Source organism: Pipistrellus hanaki (assembly GCF_964339955.1).
Source record: "Pipistrellus hanaki genome assembly, chromosome: 5".
NCBI lineage: Eukaryota > Metazoa > Chordata > Mammalia > Chiroptera > Vespertilionidae > Pipistrellus > Pipistrellus hanaki.
Genome location: NC_140507.1, coordinates 73,241,287 through 73,266,140, shown reverse-complemented (window position 1 = coordinate 73,266,140; position 24,854 = coordinate 73,241,287). Strand labels below are relative to the sequence as shown.

The 24,854-nt window shown below is 53.1% G+C and overlaps 1 protein-coding gene across 2 annotated transcripts in view; it reads right to left on the bottom strand.

Annotated features, from left to right (window-relative positions):
- Window positions 1–24,854, bottom strand: part of KDM4B (lysine demethylase 4B) — a 139,596-nt gene that overhangs the window by 22,774 nt on the left and 91,968 nt on the right. Inside the window, exons 10-12 of one of the 2 annotated variants that reach the window (XM_084883665.1) lie at window positions 8,178–8,374; window positions 729–830; window positions 167–366 (exon numbers count right to left, since the gene is read on the bottom strand). In XM_084883665.1, coding sequence (XP_084739791.1) covers window positions 167–366; window positions 729–830; window positions 8,178–8,374 — 499 coding nt within the window. The remainder of the gene's footprint in view (window positions 1–166; window positions 367–728; window positions 831–8,177; window positions 8,375–24,854) is intronic. The other variant, XM_084883666.1, reaches the window with a different exon arrangement.

The window sequence follows — 24,854 nt, the reverse complement described above, 5'->3', positions numbered from 1 at the left end:
ACATTTCTTATGAAATGCCTCACCCGGCCAGGAAAGCACATGAATTGGGCTCTTAAAGCGCAGAAACTCTGTAGCCAGAGTGAAGCTGGCTCTTCCCACTGGCTGGGGGTCAGGAAGGAGCTGGTGTGGACACCAGTCCTGGCCTCTCTGCCCGGCTGTAACTGACCTTCTGTGCCCTCTGCCTCCCGGCCCTGCGGTGGCAGCTGGGGATCCTCCTCCTCATCCTCGGGATCCGCCTCCTGTGCAGCCTCCTCTTTCGCACTACCACTGGTCTCCTCGGGAGGAGCTGCCCCAGCCGACCCCTCCCCGGGCAACTTGGGGTCTTCCGGCTTGGGCTTCTTGGTCTGACTGCGTTTCCGGTGAGACCTGGAGATGGGGAGTCATCAGAAAGGAGGTGAAACAGCAGAGGGGAGAGGCCCGGGCCCGTGCTTGGCAGTACGGAGCCTCCACAACCAGAATCAGGGGACAGGGGATCCTCGGGAGGTAGCTCTGGGGGGCAGGGCAGGGGTGGTGGAGGGAGAGAGGCCTGGGAGGGGATGAGGAGGGCAATGGGATGGTGGGGTCGTGTCACAGCGGGTGCTGATGACAGCTGGATGGGATGACTGGATGAACCTGGGCTCCAGGAGCCCCATGTGGTGGGGGTGGGAGGGACAGGGAGCGTGATCGGAATGGGAACAGCAGCGGGTGGAAAATGCCTAGACGACAAACAAAACAAAAGGTGCACTTACGACAGGCCCGGCTTTTTGCTCTGCTCTTTCTTCCTCTCTAGATTTGGTTTCCTCTCCTCCTCAGTCTTTTTCCAGTGTCTGCTTTCTTTCAGACTAATTTGTCTAGAATGTAAATGTCAGGGAGTTTTTCTCTAGGACTGGTGTCAACTCCCCAAGACGCCTCATCTAGGGCCTCGACTTGGGCGCCTGCTTCCGTCGGGCTCCCCGTGCGCCTCTCACACCCAGGAGCTCCACGCCAGGGAGCAGCCTGCACCCATGCCCTCTTCGCCTGCCACCCGCCTCCAGTCAGGGCCTGGGCCGGAGGGATGTCGGGTCCCCACATCCATCTCGGCTCAGGGTGTAACGGTCCTGGGGGTGGCAGGGGCGAACCTCAGCCCCCAGTGAGAATTCAAGCTGAGGCTTAGCTATGGCTTCTTAGTTTAAAGGAGAGAGAACTGGGTTAAAAAGGAAGAAAAGAAAGCAACAAAGGGGGTGGGCCTGCAGATTAGTGCTAGGGCACCCCTATAGGGGTTCTGGGAAACAGGATCCTGGAGCTTTCCAGGGAGGGGACAGAGCAGCTTTTAGACAAACAGGAGGCGTGTAGTACCCCAGGAGCTGAGGCAGAGGCAGGTGTGTGGAGGGGCCCAGCCTTGGGCAGGGCACTAACGCCCTGCAGGGAATGGGGGTGATGCCCTCCCACATGGCCGCAGGCTGCAGGCCTCATGACCAGCCCCCACTACCCTTTCATCTATCCCAGTCTGCAACCTGAGAATGTCGACATTTCCAAGAGAAGTGCTGACTGCAGCTTCCCTTGTCCATGAATTCTTCTGTAGCCCCAGTGAGGTCAGACCCCGATATGGAGACCCTATGGGGTCCCCATGGCAGCCACACTCCAAGGACCAACACTCACCAAGCGGAAGCAGCGCTGTCTGACCAGGGAAGGGTAGGCGGCCAGGAAGGCTCGCCCAGGGGTGCCTACGGCCGCGGGACCTGACAGCCTCCTTGCCGCCCCCCAGCCCACGCCCTCTCCATGCTGGCTTCGGGGGCGCCCGCTCCTAACCGTCTTCTAACACTAACCTTTGCTGGTTGTTCTCATGGCTTGACAGCCTAACTCAAGGGCTCTAGTCTCTGCTACTCCGTCTCCCGAGCACAGTGGGCACGTGACAAGCCCCTCTTGATGTCTGCAGCATGAATCACCCCATGTCCAAAGGTGAAAAGCAGGGAGCATTGGGGGGGGGGGGGGCAGAGGAGGATTGAGCAACATGGGCAGAGGCATGGCATCACACACAGCATGGCGTGCAAGGGTCACTGTGAAGGGATAGGGCAGGGCAGAAGGGGACGCGGGAGCCAGAGATGCTCTCCACCACAGCAGAGCCACCAGCGAATCCACACTGGGTCAGTTTGGGAAATGCCAGGTACGGCCCCCACAGTAAAACGGGTGGCAAGCCCCAAGACCTGGTGGTAGATGTAGCTGGCATTCGTCACCAGCTGTCACCAGAGAAGGGGCTTCTCTCCACGTCTAGAAATGCTGTGGGGCCACATGGCACAGGGCTGGGTGCCCAAAGCGAACCCCCAAGCTGGCGCCAGACGCCCAGTAGAGGGGTGTCCTCCTACTACCAACTCACCTGGCCTCAGCTTCCTGAAGCTGCCCAGCCCCTTGGTCTCCTCTCTCACCCCAGCCCAGGACAGGCACTTCTGACCCTGCCCACCCAATCCCAGGGCTGACCAGGAGTGTCCCCATCTGTCCCAGAGAGCCCAGATCTTCCACATCCCCCAACACTCCACCGGCCTCAGAGCTCTGGGCCCCCCAGCACCCCTGGTCCGTCCCCCCCCAAAGCAGAGACCCCCAGAATGGGTGGAACTAGGTAGACAGACTTAAGCAGAGGGCTGCGCCCTACTGCAGAGAGAAGGCAAGATGAACGTCAGCATGCAAAGAAATACCCACTTTGTGAGTCCATAAGCTGGGAGACTAACGCAGGAAGAACCTGTGGCCAATTTGCCACTGAGAGGGGGTGCGGGAGAGGCATCCACCAGGCACATCCTAATCATATTCCAAGCATAACAGCATCCCCTGGCTGCTCCCCAGACAGGACACCCTGCTCTCTTTTAGCTGTTTCTTCTCTTAGTTACTTCCATATGTCTCCCCCACGCTGCTTTCTTTCTTTTTTTAATTTTTCTCTTTTGGTTTGGCTTTCTTTGCATAGTTACCAAGCAGCTCTTAGTTACCACTCCGGGTGTGGCTATGCTTCCTGCTTCCACACCCACCAGCTTCTCTGCCTGAGTCTGCCACCATCTTCGGCTGTGGTGAAATTCCACATTTTACATTTGACTGACTATAAACTTGTTCATCCATGCTGCCTGCACTGCAGTCCTGGTTCGCTCTTCCAGGAGAAACCGTTCCTCTCTTAGATGCTTGGCCTTCCGGGTTATCTCCAAGCTCCGGTGTGGTCTCCTATGTAGGGCGCCACACACACCTCCATGGCATCCTTACGTTGAAACCGGTTTGGATTCTCCTGGGTTGGATTTGGTTTCCCTGGTGCTGTGTCCTTCCTGGCTGTTGCCACTGCTTAGCTAGAGCACACTCTAGCTTCCTCAGAAAGGAGGGGAACTGGGACTCCGCATGTCTAAAAGGATCCTATTCCTCTCACACATTTAGTTGGTAATTTGACTACATAGGTACATACTTCTAGGTTAAAAATTATTTCTCTTCTGACTTTGAAGGCCTCGTCCTTTCTATTATTATGATCGCCAAGTCCAATGCCATTTGGGTCCCTTGTTCTTTATGTTGACATGTTTATTCACTCTGGAAGCTGGAGACCTTCTGTTTAACTAGAGCTGTGATGTTCCGAGGAGCGTATAATCTTCATCCCCAGTGCCAGACTCTGTACTCTGAAAACGTCTTTGGTTCTTGGGAAATGTTCTTTTCTCCTTTCCTGAAACTCCTAGTAGAGGCTGGAGTTCCTGAACTGAGCCTCTGATCTTTCTATCCTGCCCTCTAGTTTTCCCAAGCTATCTCCCAACCCCTCCCGTGTTTTCTTTGCTCTCACTTTATTTTATTATTTTAAAAATATTTTTATTGATTTCGGAGAGGGAGAGGAAGAGAGAAACATTAATGATGAGGGAATCACTGATCACCTGCCTCCTGCACATCCCCTACTGGGGATAGAGCCCACAACCCAGGGCATGTGCCCTAACCAAATCGAACCGTGACCTCCTGGTTCATAGGTCAACACTCAACCACTGAGCCACACCAGCTGGGCTTCTTTGCTCTCTTTTTAAATGTCCAACAGCCATCTCTTTCCTAAATGCTTCATTTTATAGTATCAGGTGCTTCTATCATAAACGCACTCACTCACCCTCTGAGGAGAACGTGAGTTTCCTTGCTCCCTGCCTCATCTCTTTGTGGGGAGTTCTGCTTTTCCTTTGTGTTTGGGACACTCTCTGTATCCTATTGAGTTTCCTCAGAGGGTTAGGGACCCCTGGCTGAGTTGTGTGAGGGACTAGGAAGGTTGTTGGTGGCTATGGTGGGTGAGCAGGGCTTGCTGAAGGGGATGGAAAGGGCAGGAGTCCTGTCACTTCACGGGGTCCCCCAACATCAGAACATATAGCTTTCCTCTGCTGGGCTATTCTGTGACCCAGAGAGGACCTTACAGTCTCTGGCCTCGGGGTTAGAGGCACGTGGGGCTGGCAGCTGGGGTCCCACAACCTCACCTTCAGGAAGGCCTCTCCCTCCAGCCCAGAACTGCCCAGGCAGCAGGGCCCCCCCTCTGCTGGGAGGTAGGGTGGAGTGGGGGTGCCCCAGCCCAGCAATTCCTTACACACTGGCCTTCATCCCAGATTGGTGCCGTCCCAGGAGGTGCCCACATCTGGAACCCTTTGCCTTTCCACAGTTCCTCAGCACCAACTAGCCGCAACCTGTCTATGAGCCTTTGACCTGAGCTGCCTGTGCTGCAAAGTCACTGATGTTGGCATCCTTTCCTCCTTTTCCAAGTCTGCCGCGAATGCTCAGCTGTCGTGGCCCCCTTGCCCATTCTTTGTCACTCCTTTACAGTCATTTTAGTGGCATTTCAGGGGAGGATGGAGATAAATGAGCACTTTGTCAGGCTTAACTGGACGTTACTTAGTTAAGTTTATACAAATCAAATATTGGAACTAAGTCCAAATAGCTGTACTAATATTTCCAAGATGGAAGTAGGTGTCCTTAGACCCAGATGGCAGGAGAGGCAGAGTGGGCTATGCAGTGGGCTCAGCGTGGCTCCGGGCTTGGAAGCTGAGGGGCCCAAAGCACACAATCCCTCTGTTCCCTAAGGCAGGACTGTCAACCCTCACAGGACCAGCTTTACCCAGGGGGGACTTGGGGGCATCCAAGGCTGTTGGTGCCAGTGCAGCCCCTGGGTCAGGGTGCAAGGGGCTGTAAGCTGTGTACCAGAGGGCCCTTCTCCCCTTCACCCAGACCCAGGACATTTGCCTCCTCTCCTCCTACTCCTCCCTGCCCACACAGACAAGTGGGTGTGTGACGTCTAGAAGCTTTTGCCCCTGAGAAATGCCTGAGGCCGTTCTGAGGAAGAAGAATTTAAGAAACATTCAGTAAGTCGCCAGGGCAACCCTGGCAAGAGTAGGGTCAGAGGCTCAATGGTGTCCAGTGTCTGGTCAGGAGGCATCAAAGGGGGCGCTGGAGCTGCTCCTGGCTCCTCGTTTCCATGGTGAACCGAGGGTGGTGGTGAGTGGTGGTGCGGGTGGGCAAGCAGGGCCAGGGCTCTCCCACGGGTAGCTGAAGGCCACAGCCAGTGGAGCTAGCAGGGGCTGGAGTGGACGGGAACCATGGGTCCCAGAGAAGAAGCGCGTCTCCTCTCCTTCCTCCTCTCTGCACTAGCACGGCAGTGGCAGCTCAGATGTTCCATAAGCTGAATGCACACCTGCTGCAACATGTGGTCAATGGGCTGTGTTTCTCCATGTTCTCATTGGAAGTAACAAGGAGGCGGGAGGAAGACAGTCTGCACACGGAGAAGGGCTGCTGGTAGGAATGGGTGGAGGGGAGGCTGGCAGAGACCGGGAAAGGTGCCAGACTCTATGATGGCCTGTGCCAGCAAAGCAGGATCCCGCCTGGTGGTGAGGGCCTAGGAGGCCATACAGCCAGGAGCAAGAGGTCCCAGCTTTGTGCCTTGTTTGTCATCGGGGAGGGGTGTATTCAACAAAATTTAGGCATGGAAGATAAATCCGAGGGAGGGAGACAAGATCATTCTCTCCCGGAGAGGCCGACTCTTGGCCTCTGCTCTAAAATGACATGGGGGCTCAGCGTGGGGGGCTGCCAGGAAGGCTGGACCCTCCATGTAGGGGTAAAGGAGGGGAGCCTGGCTGGGTTGGTCTGAGCAGAGACCTTGGGATTTGAAATGTCAGTCCCATAATCAACCTTTACAGAGAAAGCCCCTCTATGACTTAAAAAAACAGGGGGTGGGGAGGAATCTGTCTTATTTAACATATTAAAAGCTTTAAAGGAAATTATATCCTTGGGGACACGACTTAATTTGTTATTCAATCCCTCTGTCGGAATATTACAGCTCCCCAAGTCGGAAACAGAGGAGGCTGAGGAGGGAGAGGAACGCTCCAGAAAGGAACAGAGCGTGACAAGTGAGCCAAGCGCCCTCTACTGAGGGCTGGCTGGGCTGGGGAAGGAGAGGGGGCAGCGGGCAGGAAGAAGGCCTGTGGGGAAGCTTCCGCACACAAAAGGTTCCAGCTAAGGGAAACATAGCTGGCGGCCGGTTCTCTAATCCCATCCATTTCTGGAAGTGCGCTTAATTATTGGCAGTCGGCTCTGCTGACCAATTAGACTGAGCCACATCCATTAGCCGTTATGCAAATGCTGCATTGGGCTCTGTTCAGCAAGCTCGCCCTGCTGGGAGGGATCAGCCGCTACACAGATGGGCCTCACTGAGAAGTTGCTTTTCGTGAGAATGCACAGGAGAGCAAGAATCAAAAGGACAGACAACAACAGAAATCAGCAAAGAGAGACTCGCCTGAGTGAAAGCATTCTGGGGTGATGGAACTTTCTCAAAGACAGAGACCAAGGGGTGGGAAAACATGTGGGGGAAGCTAAGACTGCCCAAGATTCTGGATTCACAGATAAACACGCTAAAAACTAGAACAGCCCCACCAGGGAAGAAAGTTCTGGACCAGGCAGAGTTTAAAGAGTGCTTCTGCAGAGTGTGGGAGTGCCACCGACCGGGCACAGCCAAAGGAAGGAACTGTCCGAGCGCCCCCACCTCCTCAATGGTCGTCTCTGGAGCCAACTGTCCATCATCAGTGGGGACAAAAGAAGCCAGAAGTGACCAAGAGGCTACAATTGGAAAACCTCACCGGAGGCCCAGATCCACCCGCTGCCTGTTCTGGTGTGGCCCCAGCTAAGAAAGTTGTTTCCGTCTTTAACTGGTAAAAAGTTAAAAGAATAATAATACCTTGTGACATGTGAAAGATATAAAATTCCAAATCAGTCCACAAATGAAGTTTTATTGGGGCACTCCGCATTCACTGTTTATTCAAAGTCTACTGTCTGTGGTGGCTTTCGCGGGGAGAACTTGCTGAACATTCCTTGGGCACCAAAACTGAGTCCATTGGAACTCTGTCTGAGTAGCTCAGAGCCTTGAGAGCCTTGACGCTTCCGGAGAAGAAAATGGGACCGCCGCTTCTGGGGCTACGAAGTGATACCAAGAGCACAGTGCTCACTGCTATCTCCCTCCTGGCAGGAAGTCCATTTCTTCCTCTTCCCGGACCTGCCACCCATGTCCCCATGGCTATGGTGCTGATGGCAAGAGGGTGCAGCCACTTCACCTCTCCTCCCCCACTGGATGCCAGGCCCGAGGTTGGGCAGCCACCACGCTGTCATAAAAGGCATGGGCCAGAATGAGAGTGGCAAAGGATGTGCCTGGGAGGACGGGTCTCTCAGTGACTCCAAAACCATGAATCTGAGCAGCACATTATTGGAAAAGCCAAAATGAGCAATCAAACACGAAATGGCAGGGATACGGACCAGGAACTGGACCCCTGTGCCCCATGCCTCCAGCATGGTACCTGTCATCATTCAGAGCCAATTCTAACAGAGACATAGGGCTCTCACCTAAGGTCACAAGCAGACAAGGAAGAGGGACAGTGTGCTGTCCCAGAGAAAAACCAGATGGCTGGAGGGTCAAAGGGTCAGCCTTCCAGGAGCTGGTGGACAAGGAGCAGAATGGAAACTGAGTCTAGCAGCACAGACACCGCCTGCTACGAGGTCTGCAAACTCGAAAAGGTCAGGGCCTGAGAAACACTCTGACTGAGAAGCAGCAAGATACAGAGAAGAGGAGGAGGAGAGGAACGAAAAAGAAGGAGAGAGGGAAGGGACAGCCTGCAGCCACCTGCCAGCAGGGTCTGGCTGGGGTGGGGGTCACTTACGGTCACCAGCAGAGCCAGGCACAGGGCAGTTCCTTGGCAACTCACCTGCGGAGGAGCTTTGCCTTGAGTGAGGCCCGGGAGGTGCTCCAGGTGCTGAGCTCAGGGCTGCTCAGGGCCGTGGGCCTGGTGTGGTCAAGCACCGTGAGGTCCTTGCCTTGTTTCCACAGCTCATAGCGCTCCGGCTGCAGGATACGCACGAAGACGTCCATGGAGATCTTGACCATGTCCTTCCGGCATGTGCACTGTGGGAGGCAGGAGAGACCCTCTGAGCTGAGGGGAAGCCACCCCATACTAGGCCTTCTATCATGAGACAGGAAACGGTATCTGCCTGGGCCAGGTAAAGGTGAGGCCACTGAATGTCCTTTTCCAAGCTGTAACCCCCTCCCCTGCAAACAGGAGCCTCTGGTCCGACACCCAGCACATGGTACCAAGGAACAAGTGCCAGGTGGCCTGGAGCAGACACTGCCCTGACAGGAGGGTCCCTGTGTCCTCAGCAAAGGGGCAAACACCTGTGATGAGGACAGGCTCAGATACAGTCCCTCTTATGCTCTGAATACCACCCCCTGCAACAAACCATATGCTCTCAGAGCCTCTCCCTCCAGGTTATAGTGTTGTGGGAGCCCCAGGGCGGAGCATGTGCAGGAGGCATCACACCACAGGCATCCTGGGGACATTTGACACCTGGCGCATTAGAGGCCAGAGAAGCCAGCCAAAATCCCAGAATCTGGACTCCAACAGATCCCTGTCAGCGAGAGGAACCCAGGTGGTCCTGGCCTCCGGCTTACCTGTGCATGAGGCCAAGATCAGATGGGACCGTCCTACTGTGAGAGGGAGGAAGAAACAGAGGGGGACTTCTGATCTAGGGCAGGGCTGGCAACCTCCATAAAGGACCAAGCAATCATCTTTTTTTTTTTTTTTTAATATATTTTATTGATTTCTTACAGAGAGGGATAGAGAGCTAGAAATGTCGATGAGAGAGAAACATCAACCAGCTGCCTCCTGCACACCCCCTACTGGGGATGTGCCCGCAACCATTGTACATGCCCTTGACCGGAATCGAACCTGGGACCTTTCAGTCTGCAGACCGACGCTCTAGCACTGAGCCAAACCGGTTTCGGCGAAGCAATCATCTTTTCAGCTTTGTGGGCCACGTGGTCTCTGTTACAATCTCTCAATTCTGCACGGTAGCTGGGAACCATCATAGGTATTACAGAAATGACATGGCTGTGTTTATAAAACTTTATTTACAAAAAGAGGCAGGGGCCAGATTTGGCACAGGCTACAGTTTGCTGGCTTCTGGTCTAGGCTCCCAAGGATATAGCAGCCCCTGGAATGGGTGACAGACTCTGGAAGAGGGGTCTCCACAGGGATGGCTGAAGCTGTGTGGAAGTTTAGGAAAAGGGTGCAGAGGATGAGGGGAATCTCAAGGGTGACCTTGACCTTGGGGTGCTGCACTTGTCTTTCCCTAAAGTAGGCACAATCCTTGCCTTCTTCTGGGGACACGCCCGTGTCTTCCCTCAGGGACACCTGCTCTGCAGCCCCTGAAAGCTGGGCACTCTCCCTGCCACTTATAAACAGACTCAGGAGAAGCCCCTTTCCAACCGATGCTAAAAACCCATCTCCATTTTAAATGCACATCTCTCCCTCCTTTCACAGCCTTCTTGCTGTCACTGCCACTTTCTCAATGAAAAAGCAAAAAACAGAAAGGAAAACACTTAATTAAATGAGGCAATTATGTATCCTGCCCTGTCAAGTCCTTCAAACTCCCCTCAATTTTCTCTGGAAACAGTAAAGTATTTACGACACCAAATCTGAGGCTGCAAAAAATGTCCGGGGTGCCAAAACCGGTTTGGCTCAGTGGATAGAGCAACGGCCTGTGGACTGAAAAGTCCCAGGTTTGATTCCAGTCAAGGGCATGTCCCCAGTGGGGGGGTGGGGTGTGTGTGTGTGTGTAGGAGGCAGCTGATCGATGTTTCTCTCTCATCGATGTTTCTGACTCTAAAAAAAAAAATCAATAAAATATATATATTTTAAAAATGTCCGGGGCATTTTCTGCAGCCCCAGCAGTCCCTCCCCTCCCCACTCCCAGCCTGGATGTGGAGCTTGGACTCAGAGCAGCACTGACACAATGCAGACAGGGAGGGAATATTTATGGCCAAGAGACTCCCAGTAAACTCAATTCATTTAATGAAAATCTGCAGAACACAGAAAGGCTGGTGGTGTAATTTGGCTGTGGAGTGGTGAGACCACAGATGGTGCCCGGGTTTCAGAATCCTGGCCGGGCCGAGGCCTCCCTGCATTACCATCCACAGCCGCTTAAGGGATTTATATCGAGCAGCTCTGCAATTGCTTTCCTTTAAGTAATTGAAAAAGCACCTGCGTGCACCCATGGAGGGGGACACATAGATGCAAGCCAGGGGGCTAACTGCTTGGCTTCCTTGCCCAACCAGGATGAAGCCAATGGGGACAGCCTCTCTCGAGGCTCTGTGCAGGTTCTGGGTGGGGTGGGTTTGTGATGGGTTAGAGGCAGAGACTTGGGGAACATGGGCACCTGTGAGGAAGGAGTAGGAAGAAGGCAGGGTCCTGTGGGTCCACAGGAAGGAAATGACAGCCCACTGGATTCAGGACTCAGAGACAGTCACCTCTGTGGACTGAGTAGCTGAGCTGAGGGTGCAGGCATGCAGACCCTTTACTGTTTCAGCCAGACAGGTTGGGTAAGAAAGTTGCTAAGGTAACATCTTAATAGGAACTTTCAGGGGCTGAACATGCCAGACCCAACAGCACCCCCACCTGGCCCTCTTCTGTTTTGGGGTCACGTGCGTATTGGAACATTACTTGCAGCTGTTTCACTTTGGGCCCAGAAGAAGCACAGAGCGCCTCCACCCTGCAGGGCCTGTCCTGGAAAGGGCCTGGGAGCAGGCAGGAGGCAGGGGCTGGTGGCTGAGTCCTTAGGGCAGCCTCAGAGCAGTGCCCAGGGAAGGACCCGAGTTTGAGAGTAAATCACACTATGTTTTCCCCATCAATTGTCTCCCTCCAGCCGGCTCCCAAACCTTCTGGAAAACTGGTGGAATTTTATAAGGGTCTGCTGGACTGACTAAAGCTGACAGCTTCTGCTGCTTTCATTCCAGCTCCTCCTCTTGGGGGTCCCCTGTCAGCACCGCAACAGAGACAGGCTCCTCCGAAGGTTTGGCCCCAATGGGGGAGGAGGTCTGAGGGGTCCCCTGCATGCCCCTGGGCCTTCTGTACCATCACAGAGGCATAAAGCACTCAGACACCAGAACCATGAGAGGCAGGGGCTCCTGCTCTGAGAGCCACTAAGTAATGAGGACTCTGAGCGGCCAATCCTGCTCAAATCAGCCAGGGCCCAGAGGCTGGTGGTTCCATTAGTGCTGAGTGGGGCATCTAGGACAGATAAAGGGTAAAGATAAGAGACAGGGATATGAGGGGTGAGGTACAGGATGCGGAGTTCATGGCCTGGGTCCCACTGATGGTCTGTTCTGAGACAAGCTGCTTTTTCACTGGCTCCCCTCCCAGGCCTGCCTGCCTGCCTGTCCAAAGGGTGTGCCTGTCCACCAAGGGCTTAGACCCCCATCTGCTCACCTCATCCCGAGATCCTGGGTCCAGCAACTGTGGCCTCTCCCCGTTCCCCAGTAATGCCATCAGAGTAAAGAGGTATGACTGGGCTGGGGCTGGGTGGGTACCCCTCTCGGCACCCCCAACACTCATGAGCAGAAACTGGCTCTCAGATGGCGCCTAACATCAAGAGAGGGCTGACAGCCTGCAAGTGTGCCTCAAAGAGCCCTTGACAGTGCCGCCGTTCCAGGAGCTAGCTGCCTGCAACGGTTTAATTAATCAGCAGAATGAGTTGAATGACGCTCCCTGAATACAGGAGGAACAAGTGCTGTTTCAAGTGACAGCCCCGAGAAGGCACAGCTCCACCCCTCCACCGCCCCCGGAGGGAAAGAGGGCAGGATGGCTTGGCCACCATTGCCCCATGCAGCCCCAGCAAGGCCAGGCTGCTGGAGACAGCAGACACCAGCTGCCAACCAGACAGAGGCGGAGGTGCAGCTCTGACAAGCCCTGAACAAAATGAGGACCACAGTTCCCCTCAGAGCTCATCTCTCTCCTCCCCCTCCTAGGGATCTTGCCCAAAGAAGTGAAGAATCCAGACAAAGCGTTCTCTGTTTCATTACTGAGACACACACACACACACACACACACACACACACACACAACTAACCATGCTGTTCAACAATCGTGGACAGATTGGATAAATGATAAATCCGCCCAATGGCACCATTTAAATAACAGAAACGTTCTTAGGATAGATCTGTTATCTGAGGAAATACAAAACACACAGTCAAGAATACAGTAAAGCCCCAATTAAGAGCAAAAATCTTTAGAAAAAGCCAAGAACATTCATCAAACATCAACCACGGTTCTTTTGTTTGTGGAGTCAAAAAAAATTGTGTGCTATTTATTTTTCTAAATCTCTTTATTGAGCAGGTAAATGACTTAAGTCAGAGTGCGCAAATCCTGGAACGTGGGCAAATCTGGCCTGCCACCTGTTTTTGTAAGCACAGTGTTGTTGTTTTTTTGCACATTGCCCTATTACAGTCATATTGGTGCTTCTATGGCAGAGCTGAGCAATTACTCGAAGACTGCATAGCCTGCCATCTCCAAATATTTATTCACTAAATATTTATGGAAAGTTTGTCCAGCCTTGATTTAAGTCATAAAATGATTTTAAAAGAGTAACTTGAGGACCTTGGTGGTGACCTTCCCACATGCCAACTTTGGTGAACTGTGAAAACGACCACAGATGTGTGCTATGTGCTGAGCTGTGTCTCCCCAATTCCTATGTTGAAGCCCTGAACCCCAATGTGACACTATCTGGAGACAGGGCCATTAGGAGGTAAATAAGGAAAAATGTGGTCATAGGGTGGTGTCCTTTTAAGAAAAGGAAGAAACCTCAAATCTCTCTCAGGTACCTCATCCCTAAACCTGTGAGAAGCTGGCCCTCTGCACACCAAGAAGTCCTCACAAGAACCCGATGGTGCTGGCACTCTGATCTTAGTGTCCAGAACTGAAGCCACAACCTCCAGAACTGTGAGAAATAAATGCCACTGTTTAAGCCGCCCAGTCCATATTTTGTTGACCGAGCTGACTGAGATGGGTGTGCTATGACTGTCCCATTTTTTACTGAGCATGGTGGACTGCACACTCCCACTACCTGCTTCTAGAATCCAACTCTCAACATGTGCCAGGAGCACTTAAAGCCTAGTGCCTGGGGCCTGCCCTCAGGCTCCACCTCAAGGTCACCTGCCTTCTCCTCTCCCCCCTCCACCTGCAACCTGAGCTGGCCACTCAGGGTAAGGAAAATCCCCCCACCCACCCACCCCAGAATCCAATGAGACCTCAGTGGGCCTGGGCCAGCTGCACTTCATCCACCCTGGGTCCCAGACCCAGCTCAAACAGGGCCTGGAGGCCCAATGGGACCTGGAGGCACAGTTCCCCCTCCTAACAGAGCAGGCTCTTATCCCACCACAGATTTCACAGTCTGCCTGGGACTGCCCCAGGATTTTTTGTGTTAATGAACTCAGACACTTATAAATAAAGGAAAACAGGATCGAGGTCTTTGAAACACCTCAGGAATGAAAAGGTCAGGCCCCTGGTCACCCAGTTTACTAAGAAGTGTTGTGCCAGGGTAAAAAACAGACAGCCTTTGAGATGGGGTCATCCTGTTCTATCTTTTGTGTGCTGGATGTGTGGGTGGGGGTCCCTCTTCCCACTAAAGCAGTTCCAATATGCTACACCTGCAAGCAGTAATGTCTGTGTGCTGCTAAAGGAAATGTCTAAGATGAGGTCCGAGTTACAGGTGTGGCTTCCCTGACAACAGAGCATCCTGTCCAACTTCCTGAGCTTCAGAACAGTTGGACTTGGAGTTGAAGCATATGCTAAGGGTCTTTAATTTCCTAAGGTGTTAGATTTTTTTTTTTTTTAAAGGCAATGATCTTAGATTAGATTCTGCAAGCCCAGAGCAAAATGGTTTCTGACTTTTAACTCAAATCAAGTCCCATCTCCCACATCTGAAATATTGTACACGCTGAACTAATTAGGCTGAATTAATGCAGTTTCACGACACAATGCTGGGCCCTGCCCTGCAGTAGCTTACAGAATTGCAGAGAAGTACACACAGGTGAGGAGACAGGAATGTGGGTGCAGAGAAGGGCTACATCCACTCAGGGTCCACTTGACCCTCCCTTGGTTGCCAGGAAAGAGCACCTACTATGTGCTCTTCTAGCTCTGCCACTCCAGTTATTGCTGTTTTTGCCAAGAGGAGGCCCTGGGGGAGGGTCCCTTCTCTTACCTCCTCGTCCATCCTAAAACTATGCCTACAGACTCACCAGAGTCCCTTACAATCCTTATGTGCATGTGCCCAGCTCCAGGTCTGCAGGAAGGGGGAGCAGAGAGAGAAGAGGGAGGAGATGGGGGGACAAGACAAACAGAGAGGGGAGGGGAGGAAAGGGGGTGGGAAGGAAGGCAACAGGGAGGTGGAAGAGAGGGGACAGATGGGGACAGGGAGGGTTTGCCAAGGCTGGAGCTTCATCTTGCAGAAGCTTGGCCACCAGGGCTCAGGCCTTTCCCCATAAAGGGTGTCCCCAACAGAGCCTCCTGTCACACAAACACTGGCCTATGTGAACCCATGGCTCAAACCTGTCACAGACTCATACAAAAGGCCGGGGGTCTTGAGAGCTCCAGCCAGAGGCTCAATAAGATGCACACTTGTCACTTCCAAATGACAAATGAAAGAGTTACAACTATCAAGTCTAGAGGCCCTGGGCCTAATGTGAGCACCGAGCCAAGAGCAGGGAGGCTGTCGCTCTGCGTCAGAAGACTGACACATCAAACAGCCGACGCTCGTGCGAGGGTCCCCCAGGACCTGCTGCTAAGTTGGAGGAAAATGAGAAAACAGAATAGGGTGGAGGTTTGCCCCCGGTTATCAGAGCAGGGCCCCGAGCAGAGACAAATAGATTTCTTCTTTCCAAAGCATGAAGAACAGAAATTGGAATGTCGTCTGGATCAGAGCTGGTGGCCCGTGGGGCTCAGTAGTGCTCGGCTGGAGCTGTCCCAGCCGCAGAGAGCGGAGGGCAGAGGGCGGAGGGCAGGCTCAGTGGGCCCGTGGCACCTGGGCTCCCCATGTTTGCTGCACATGGCAGGGCGCCTCCCAGAGTGATCGGCCACCAGCACAAGACTCTGACTGCTGCTGGGGACCCAAAGCAGGATTATAACCAAGGACTGGCCACCTCGACTCCACTTCTCCTTCTCCGGGCTTGAAAGCAAAATAAATTTAACCTTTTCGTGGGAATGAACATGAATGCCCAATACAACCCTATTTTGACATTTCCATGGTATGAGGTGTGAAAGGCACTTCACCACCACTCATGGGCTGCTACCCTACAAGCTGGTTTCAATCAGCCCTCAACTGCTGGTCCTACCCCACATCCTATTTCCCCTCCCACTCCCAACCTCTGGCCCCTCTCCAAATCTTTCTCCAGGGGTGCCCAGCCCCACATTCCTTACTCTTCTCTGGCCTGATCCTTGGCAGCACCGAGGCACCGGCCCTAAAGGCTGGTCACCCAGTGAAGGTGGAAAGTCACAGCGGGACTGACAGCATGTGGACTGACTGCCACATGCTCCTTTTGGAAGCTTTCGGTGGTCTGTCCCGGCTCCTGGGACATGTGAGCAGCCCCCAAACGATTGATGAGCCTGGTATAAAGTAATGAGGCTAGACAAAACCGGTTTGGCTCAGTGGTAGAGTGTCGGTCTGCGGACTGAAAAGTCCCAGGTTCGATTCTGGTCAAGGGCATGTACGTTGGTTGCGGGCACATCCCCGGTAGGGGGTGTGCAAGAGGCAGCTGGTCGATGTTTCTCTCTCACCAACGTTTCTAGCTCTCTATCTCTCTCCCTTCCTCTCTGTAAAAAATCAATAGAATACTTTTTTTTTTAAAGTAATGAGGCTGGGCTGCCTCGGAGCCCTGGGGTCTTATCTGCCACATTTCCCCCAACTTAAACAGCACTGAGCTTTAATCAGAGAATGCCTCTTTTTAAAAGGCTGATTAAATATAGTAAGAGTTTTGCTCAAATAAAACAGCAAAGTGGGAAAGTAGAGTAAACGGGCCTAAGGAGAAAATTATTAAATGTGGTTCAATTAAATCATCAACCCAAACAGTATTGACTACAGGAACCCTCTTACTTTCTGATCTGAGTAACAGCACCAACTCCAGCCCTAAGTCAAGAACCAGACAGGACATTCAGGACTATGCGGGGCCCAGCCCACTGAGACTGCTCTGTGGTGCTTGGAGTTGGGGGCCCTACAAACACCAGGGTGGGGGGTTGGGACCTGAGCCTGTCTTCCAGCTGATACAGGCCATACATCCGAACTGAAAGGCCCCTTCACTGCCTCAGCACTCCCAGGCGCTGGCCATGGAGTTGCAGACCCTGTGACCATTCAGTTCCCAAGGTCACCGCCACATGTCCCATATCTATGCTGTTTGATGTGGTCATCACTAGCCTGCATGGCTCTTAACGAGAACTAGGCTTGTAATTAAGGCCCAGAATGTTTAATTTTACTTCATTTTAATTAATTTACAGTTAAATGGCTATGCGCGCAGCCAGTGTTGGACAGTGCAGCCTTGGCACTGGTCCCTCCTTCTCTCTCAGCTAGCTAAGTGGCCCCGCTGTGGCGCCCCAATACCTGTTCCACTCACTTCCCGCATCTCCCATGTCCCTTCTGCTGCAGTCCCGCAGGCCACACCCTAAAACTTAGGTCCAAATTGTCCCTCCTCTCCACCACTCCCCCCCCCTCCCCCCCCCCGCATTCCACATCCATCAGCCAGTCCACCTCCTTTTTCCCTTCCTCTCAGGGACTTTGCACTTTCTGCCCCTGATCTGGAATGCCCTCTGGCTCCCATTCCCCGCCCCGCCCCTCCATGCTCCCAAAGGGACAGGGATGAAGAATGCCCCCAAATTCATGCCTCCCAGGGACCTGATTTCAAAATAGGGTCCTTGCAGATATAATTGGTTAAGGTGGGGTCCCAATGAATTAGGGTGGGCCCTGAATCCAGTGACTGATGTCCTTACAAGAGAGGCAGTTACACAGGGAGATGGCCATGTAATGACAGAGGCAAAGATGAAAGAGATGTGTGTACAAACCAAGGGACACTGAGTACTTCTAGCCACTCCCAGAAGCTGTGAGAGGGAGAATGGCCCTGCCTGACACCTTGCCCTCCAGACAGGAGGAGACAAACTGCTGTGGCCCAGCTCCCAGGTTATGGCATTTTGTGGCAGCGGCCCCAGGACATGAACACACCAGGATCTCGTTGCAGCATCAACCTCCCCTCCTCCCAGCAACACCTGCGGCCTGCTGCCCAGCTCCATCATCCCTTTTGCTCTTTGCGGTTTCTGGCACAACTGCCCCTTATCTGTCTTCTCCTCTGTACCTCATCTGTCTCACTGCATGTCTCCCACAGCTGAGCAGTGACTCGCATGATGACTATTGAGTAGGTGCCAAACAACAGGGGTGACAAACATGTTTCTCATGGAACAATCGGGTAAACGTTGAGGGTATGTACCTGGCACTTCAGCCCACAAAGTGTTAACCAAAGAAAGTGTTAACCACCCAAAGATAAGGGCAGAAACCCAGCCAAGAAGGTGGCATCTGCTCTGAGGGCTCACAGATGAAGGCCCCCTGTTTCTGATGTAATTACCAGCTCTGCAGCAGAGACGCCACAACAAACCAGTTCATTAGGAAATCCACTGGAAGCTCTCAGAAGCGCTTCATAAACAAAACAATTAGGTGCCAGCAGGGGCTCCCTTGGTCCTTGGCCCCAGGGCCTGCTTCCCACCACTGCTGACAGACAGCTGGACCCAACAGCCAGGGGCCAGGCAAAATCTTGAGGACCTTTGACTGGCACTGATCCCCCTCAAGGCCAGAGCCCCAATGCCACCCTCTTTCCCTTTCTACATAAAGGAGGCCTTATCCCTGTGCCCCTGTCAGCCTCCCCAGGTTCCCAGGCCTGACCTTGGCTCTTCATGACCTGTCCCGTCCCCTCTCCCATGCCCTGACCTGGGGGGCCTGGCCGCAGCTGAGAAGCCAAGAAGGTCCTCTGCCTATCTGTGATCACTCTCCTACCCCTTCTGCACAGCTGACGATGACAACTGCCATAATAAACCCAGGTGCTCTGAGCCAGGCACTTCCCAAGGACATTCCCATAACATTCCCAACAGCCCTGCCTGCTCTGAGGGCAGAGCCAGGCCCTCGTGCCACATCCCCAGCCCTGGGCCCTCTTCATCTCTGGGCTCTACTTTCTTCTGTTGAGTGAGACTCCCTCTCCCTCCTCCATCGCCGCCAGCTGAGGGGAGCCCGCCCAGCCTGACCTCGGAATAAACCTCATCCATCGCCACATCATTTACTTCGGCCAAGAAACAAGCTCTGTCCCCACCAGGCAGCCCATGGAAAGTGGGTGAGGGGAAGGCCCATTCAGGAGGGGGGTCAAGGGGGCTACATCCTCGATCTGCCCATGAAGTACCTCCACCCAGATCACACCCTCATCTAAAAAAGGCCTCTGTCTCCTGGAGCCAGCTACAGTGCCAACAGAGGCCTGGGCAGTGAAGAGGAGGCTGAGGAAGGAAGGACTTACCCCCTAGCCCAAAGAGTCTCAGCTGGTGACTTCCCCCAGGAGACTCCAGCTGATGTCTGGGACACCTGTGGTGGTCATGACTAGGGGTAATCCTGGCATCAAGTAGATGGGAGCCAGAGTTGGTGCTCAACCCCAGGAGTGCCCAGGACAGCCCCACAAAGTGACCTGGCCCCAATGTCAGCAGTGCCAAGGGGAAGAGACCGAGTGCATATTTGACTCTCAGGCTCCCAGCTCTACCAGGAAAAGCAGCAAAGCCATGACGATGAGGAGTGGCAGGCCCACTGACATGAGCAAGCCACACACCAGCCAGCATGCTTCTCCCAGTGCCATATGGCCACGTGCCTGCCAACCCACCAGGGGAGACAGGGAAGTGGCACATAAGAGAAGCAGGTGGCACCCCACACAGGGCCTGCAAGCTCCCACTCCCAGAGAGACTTGGCTGTGAGGACCAGCATGAATTTCTCAAGCCCTCCCTCTGAGCGAACAGGAAGTCTGAACTCAGCTGCCTGTAACCTGGGCACAACCCCAAACACAGGGACAGGAGTGGAAGAAGAGAGAGGGATTGGGGCCGACAGGAGGTTGGGACGTGTCTGTCACCCACCACAAGAGAGCTGCAAAGAGGATAAGGAGCAGAGCAGAGGCCTGTCACAGCGTTGAGCATCCAGCTCTCAAGGAACCACGGTCAGGCGCCGATGCTCATCAGGACGCACTCAAACCACCGTGAACAGAATTAACAGAAGCCACAGGAGCACACAAGACGAGACAGAGGTTGGCGTGTTCTCCGAGGGGAGGGGGCTGCAATTACACTTGTGATTCTTTGCAATGTGTTCCTGCCTAGACGAATGCAAAGCTTGTCACAGGGGAGCTGCACTGGAAGAGGGAGCATATGGAAGAGCAGGAATCTCCTGCAGATCCCAGCCTGGGCCTGGTACAAGCCCCAAGCCCTGCCAGCCACAGCAACAGGGAGGGAGGTGCTGAAAATGATGGCTGGGGACCACAGGCTCCCAGCTCCAGCCCTGTTGGGGCTGAGGCTGGGGCTGGGCCAGGGCTGCAGGCCTCTCTGGAGAAAAGGTGGTTGGTTCTCAGGGAGCCCACCAAACGATCAAGTCCTGCCCATGCCAAGCCAATGCGGTCATTCAGGAGTCCCCAAGTCCAGTCCTCCTGTGCATGCTCACTGGGGCAGCCCTGGTCCTTGCTAGGGGCAGAAAAACATTACTCTCTTGTGCAGAGATGCTGATGCTCTCTACATAAGCAGACATACAGCCTGCCTACGGTGTTAAGCTTAGGGGTACCTAGAAGAATGATGTAAAAGGGTTTGAGTGAGAGGGTGGCAATAATGCCAAAAAGGCCCAGAAACATGCTCTAGGCCAGCCTCAGAGGTCACCCCACAGTCTCTGGCCCTCCCTGCACTAAGGGAATGGGCTTAAGCAAGCCACTAGGAACAGTGACAGGAAGCTCCAGGGGAAGAACGAGGAAAATATATTTCACGTAGCAACTTACTGCAGACCCTGTGCACCAGCCACCTGACCCATGAATCAGAGGATCAGGGAGGCACAGAAGCGCAGGCGGGCAAGGCAGGCATCTTGGATCCTGGATGCTCAAGGTGTGGGCCCATTCTAGCCTCCTCCCCCCTCACCACTCACACCCCTCCTTCCACTACCTCCCTTTGGGCTCCAGGTTAACAGTCTGGAGCAGGCAACATCATTACCACACAGAAGGCACATGTCCTTGGAACCAGCAGGAACAATTTGATTCACATTTTACAAGTGACGAGGTTGCTGAACCTCAGGCTGGGGTTTCAGGAGATACTCCCACCCTCCTGTGGGGGGAGAGGGAATGAGGGCCACCTCCAGAAGCCTTGCCCCTCCTCCACATTAGGCAGAAGCCCTCCCTACTCAATGCCTCTAGGGGGAGCTCACGTTTCCAGGGAGGCCGTGTGCTCAGCAGGCAGAGCCCAGACAGCTGGCAGAAAACCAGTTAAGTGCAGCCAGGCTCCTAGCCCTGCAAACTGGGTATTAAATCTCTCTCGCTCTGTTTAATCCTGCAGTCAACTCCTTCAGCACAGACACTGAGCCCATGATGGAGGGAAGAAGCCTTGTCAGGCTTTGCCCAGCACCACCTACCCAGAAAGCAGCTAAGGCCATGCTCAGCTAATCCAACGTGGCATGCAGCCTTGTAGGACTAATTCAAGTTCAGACCTAAAAATGGTTGGTACATGCACACTTTATTTTCCCTGAGTGAGAATGCCGCATCCCTTTGATCTCCCTGTTGGTAATTCCACTACAAAGCCAACCATCTGAGCGTGCGCAGGGAATCGTTCTCTGAATCAAGCAATTACTCCCCTGCCCCAGGCTGCTTCAGACACGCCAGCCACGCACTGGACACCCACCAAGAGGAGGCCACTGGCTTGGGAGACACTCAGGGCAGGAGGGTGTCTCCTGGACCCAGCATAGATGCAGGCCTCCAAGTGGGGTAAGGGATACAGAGGAAGGTCAAGGGTGTTCGGGGTCAGCCCTCTTGCTGCTGTGACCTTGATGCATGTTGGTGACATCAGTAAAGCTGGAAAGAGAAAGAGACAGAGGGAGAGGAAAGGGAGAGGGGCAGAAGGGGTAGGGGCAGGGATGGATACCCAGGGAATGTTGCTCTGAGGAAAGGGACCACTCAAAATAAAACAAAAGCAGCAGCGTGTGCCCACAGGCAGTGAGGGTGGCTGATCGTGGGACAGGCCTGCAGCCTAGAGTCCTTGGGTCCCTAGGGCCTTCCAGCTTTGCACTCTCACCCTCTCCCTGCTGGCAGGCAGGCTCAGCTCATTCTGGGTCCCTCCTAAGCACACAGTAGGTGTTCAGTGGGCTGGATTTGCATATGACGTTCTATGCTTCCCTCCCTCCAGGCCAGGACATGGGGAGAAAAAGAAGCCAGGCTCAGAGCAGCGATGGCTAGCCTTACTATTAGGTCCTCATGGTTTTGGCTTGACTTTTAATTCCCATTTTAAAAGCAAACCAACAAACAACCACTAATGACAATGACAGAAACAAAACCCCTTCACCTTGAGGGGCTGCGGGGGCTTATAGGAAGGGCAAGATCACTCCAACCTCCTCCAAAGCTACACTAATTTTTTTTTAAGTTAGAAAAAGACAGGAACGTATTGAGAATTTGTGAATGTTTTAAAGGGATGCCAAATACCACCACAGAGACCTAACATCTATCAACATTTGGGCAAATTCCTCTACCCTCATACAGTCCCCCAACACACACACACACACAAACATTTCAGGACCCAAAACCTATTTATTCATTCAAAGTACCACATCCATATTCCCACATCAATATAGCCAGTGAACCCGTTTTCATGGCTGCATAATATTCCACTGGTTCACCAATCTGGTCACAGATATAAATTTTCCACTATTAAAACTAACGATGCAATGACTATCTCTAAAACTACCATGCGCTTGCTGAAAGGAAGAACTGCTTCATCAAAGGGGACACACATAGGGGCCCTGTGGAGGTTGTCACCAGCAGCCTACCAAGGGGTCAGGGCTCCACACCCACAGCCCCCAGGGCCTACTGGTCCCAAATGTAAAAAGAAACGATCCCGCTGGCGCTTAGTCTGCCTCCTACATAACATATGCTCGAGTGTGTGCAGACGACAGGAGATTCTGCTTGGTGTGCACAGGCACCCACTTGTAGACCTGCCCACACCCTGTGTACCAACCTGTGTGAGCAGCTTCTGCCCATTTTTTATACTGGGTTATCTTTCTCAATCTGATAAGAACTATTCTGAGTGGTAAGATTTTTATTATTTCTTTTTTCAAAAAAACAGCTTTATCTCAATATGGTAAGAACTAATCTGGGTTGTAGAATTTTCTTAATAGCTTTACTGAGATAGAATTCACACACCCTATAATCCACCTGTCTAAAGCATACAACTCAGGAATGGATCTTCCTGTTCTGAACATGTCACATAAATGGAATCACGCACGATGTGGCCTTTTGTGTCTGGCTTCTCCCACTGAGCATCGGGTGTTCAAGGTCCATCACGTTGCAGTGAGTGTTGGAGCGTCACTTCTTTCTAGGCTGAGTGGGTGACAGAAATGGAAGGTCTGTTTCCCTTCTTTCTACTTGCCTTGTTTTCTAATTTTCAACAATGTGTGTTCTTAGATCCACATGTGAGAAAACAAATGATTAGCCAATCACGCCAGAGTGTGAACTTAAGCTCTTCCAATCAAGAGTAAGGGACAGAGCACAAGGATCAGGAATAAAAATCCGAGTGGACGCCTGCTCAGGGTATGTGCTGCCAGAGCCTGTGTTGGTAAGTACCCGTCTGCAGGAGTAAAGATATTTGCCTTGCTGTCTGGCTCCTGAGCATGCTTTGTGTTCTACCAGGACCCCTGATTTGGGGGCCTTATTTCTAACACATGTCTCCCACAGGTGATGGATGAAGCTGGCAGAATGTTCCCAACCCCTCCTTGAAGCTGTAAAAATCACCCGGTAATCCCCACCTCCTCCTCTGGGTCCCAGGCTCTCTGCTCGCCAAGCAGACTGGCTTGGGTGCCGAGTCTCTGTAGGAGCCTTTGCTATTTACTGCCTGTGATGCATTCGGTGGGGCAGTTTTCCTCATAGATCTCCAAGTGGAGGCCCAGCACCTCCCACACCCCACAACAGCCTGGGAAGTGCAGCATGATGGAAACCTGTGGTCCAGAAACTGAGGAAGAAGCACCCGTGCCCTTTGATTAGGCTGGGTTTTTGTAGTAGCTGCTAGGCACTGGGTTTGAGTGCATTTGGCTAGAAGAACCTCCATCCAGAAGAAATTCAACTTCGGCTCACTGTTCCCTGTTCTTGCAGCCAGTGGGCCCCTGGGGGTGGATGTCACCCATTCACTGGTGTGTGTGGGGGTGGGGGTGGGGGTAATTTGCAGGCTTGAAAAAACATGGGAATCCCAGAATGGGGAGGGGCACTAGCTCTAACATCTAGTTCCTCCCTAGTTCCTATGGAGAAGGCAAAGCGGTGCTCTGTGGAGTCCTTGTTTCGTTCCCCCAACTCTCCCTGTTGGCCCAGCCTCCCCACTAGAGAAGACAAGCACATGAGACTAATGAAACCCATGATCCCTGGAATGGGGGTGGGAGTGGAGACTGGGGTAGGGGATGTCTCTATCCAAGCTCACAAAGGGGGTGGCCTGTGAAGTGAGGTTTCACATCTCTGGCCACAATATCTGATATCTGTCTTGCTTGAGAGACCTCAAACCCCATGGCTTCAGAACACAGGAGAGAAAATGCCTTTCAGTAGGAAAAGGAGGCTCTAAGCCCCAAACATGAGGTTCTGGGAGATGTCCTTAGCAGGAATCTGGAAAGAAACTACCCTGAGCTTGTCCTCCAGTGTCAGAGTCCACAGATACCGCTGGACAACCACCCACTGCCTGAAAAGAGAAAGAGGAAACCTGGAAGTCCAGCTGGACAGGGGTCTCAACAGGGGCTAATCCTGCCCCCAAGAGACCCTGGGCCATGTCTGGGCACATCTGTGGTTGTCATGACTGGAGGTGCTCCTGGCATGGCATGGGTGCTCCTGGCATGGCACAACCCCTACACACACACACACACACACACACACTCACTCACTCAGTATTCAGGACAGCCTTCATCCACTGTAATGAGGAGGGACCCTAGATTGGACCAACAGCCAGAGTCTGAGACACTGGGGACCCTCATGAAGGCATAGTCCCACACACAGTGCTCTTGTATATCTTTTGCCATTTTATGTTAAGACAGCTCCAAGATAGGGTATCCTTTTTATAATATAGACAGAAAAGCTCAGGTAGTCCAAAGATCACAGGCTGTGAAAGGGACAGGCCCTGAGTACCCTGAGGTGGGGACACAACAGGACACACCTACTAGAGGGAGGCTGGGCAGTACAGGCAGCCATGCATTTTCTTCCCATGCACAGATGGGTAATGAGGGTGAATGGCAGTAAAGTGGCTCAGAAAGGAAACCATCTGGAAGAGAGACACCGTCTCAACTAGACA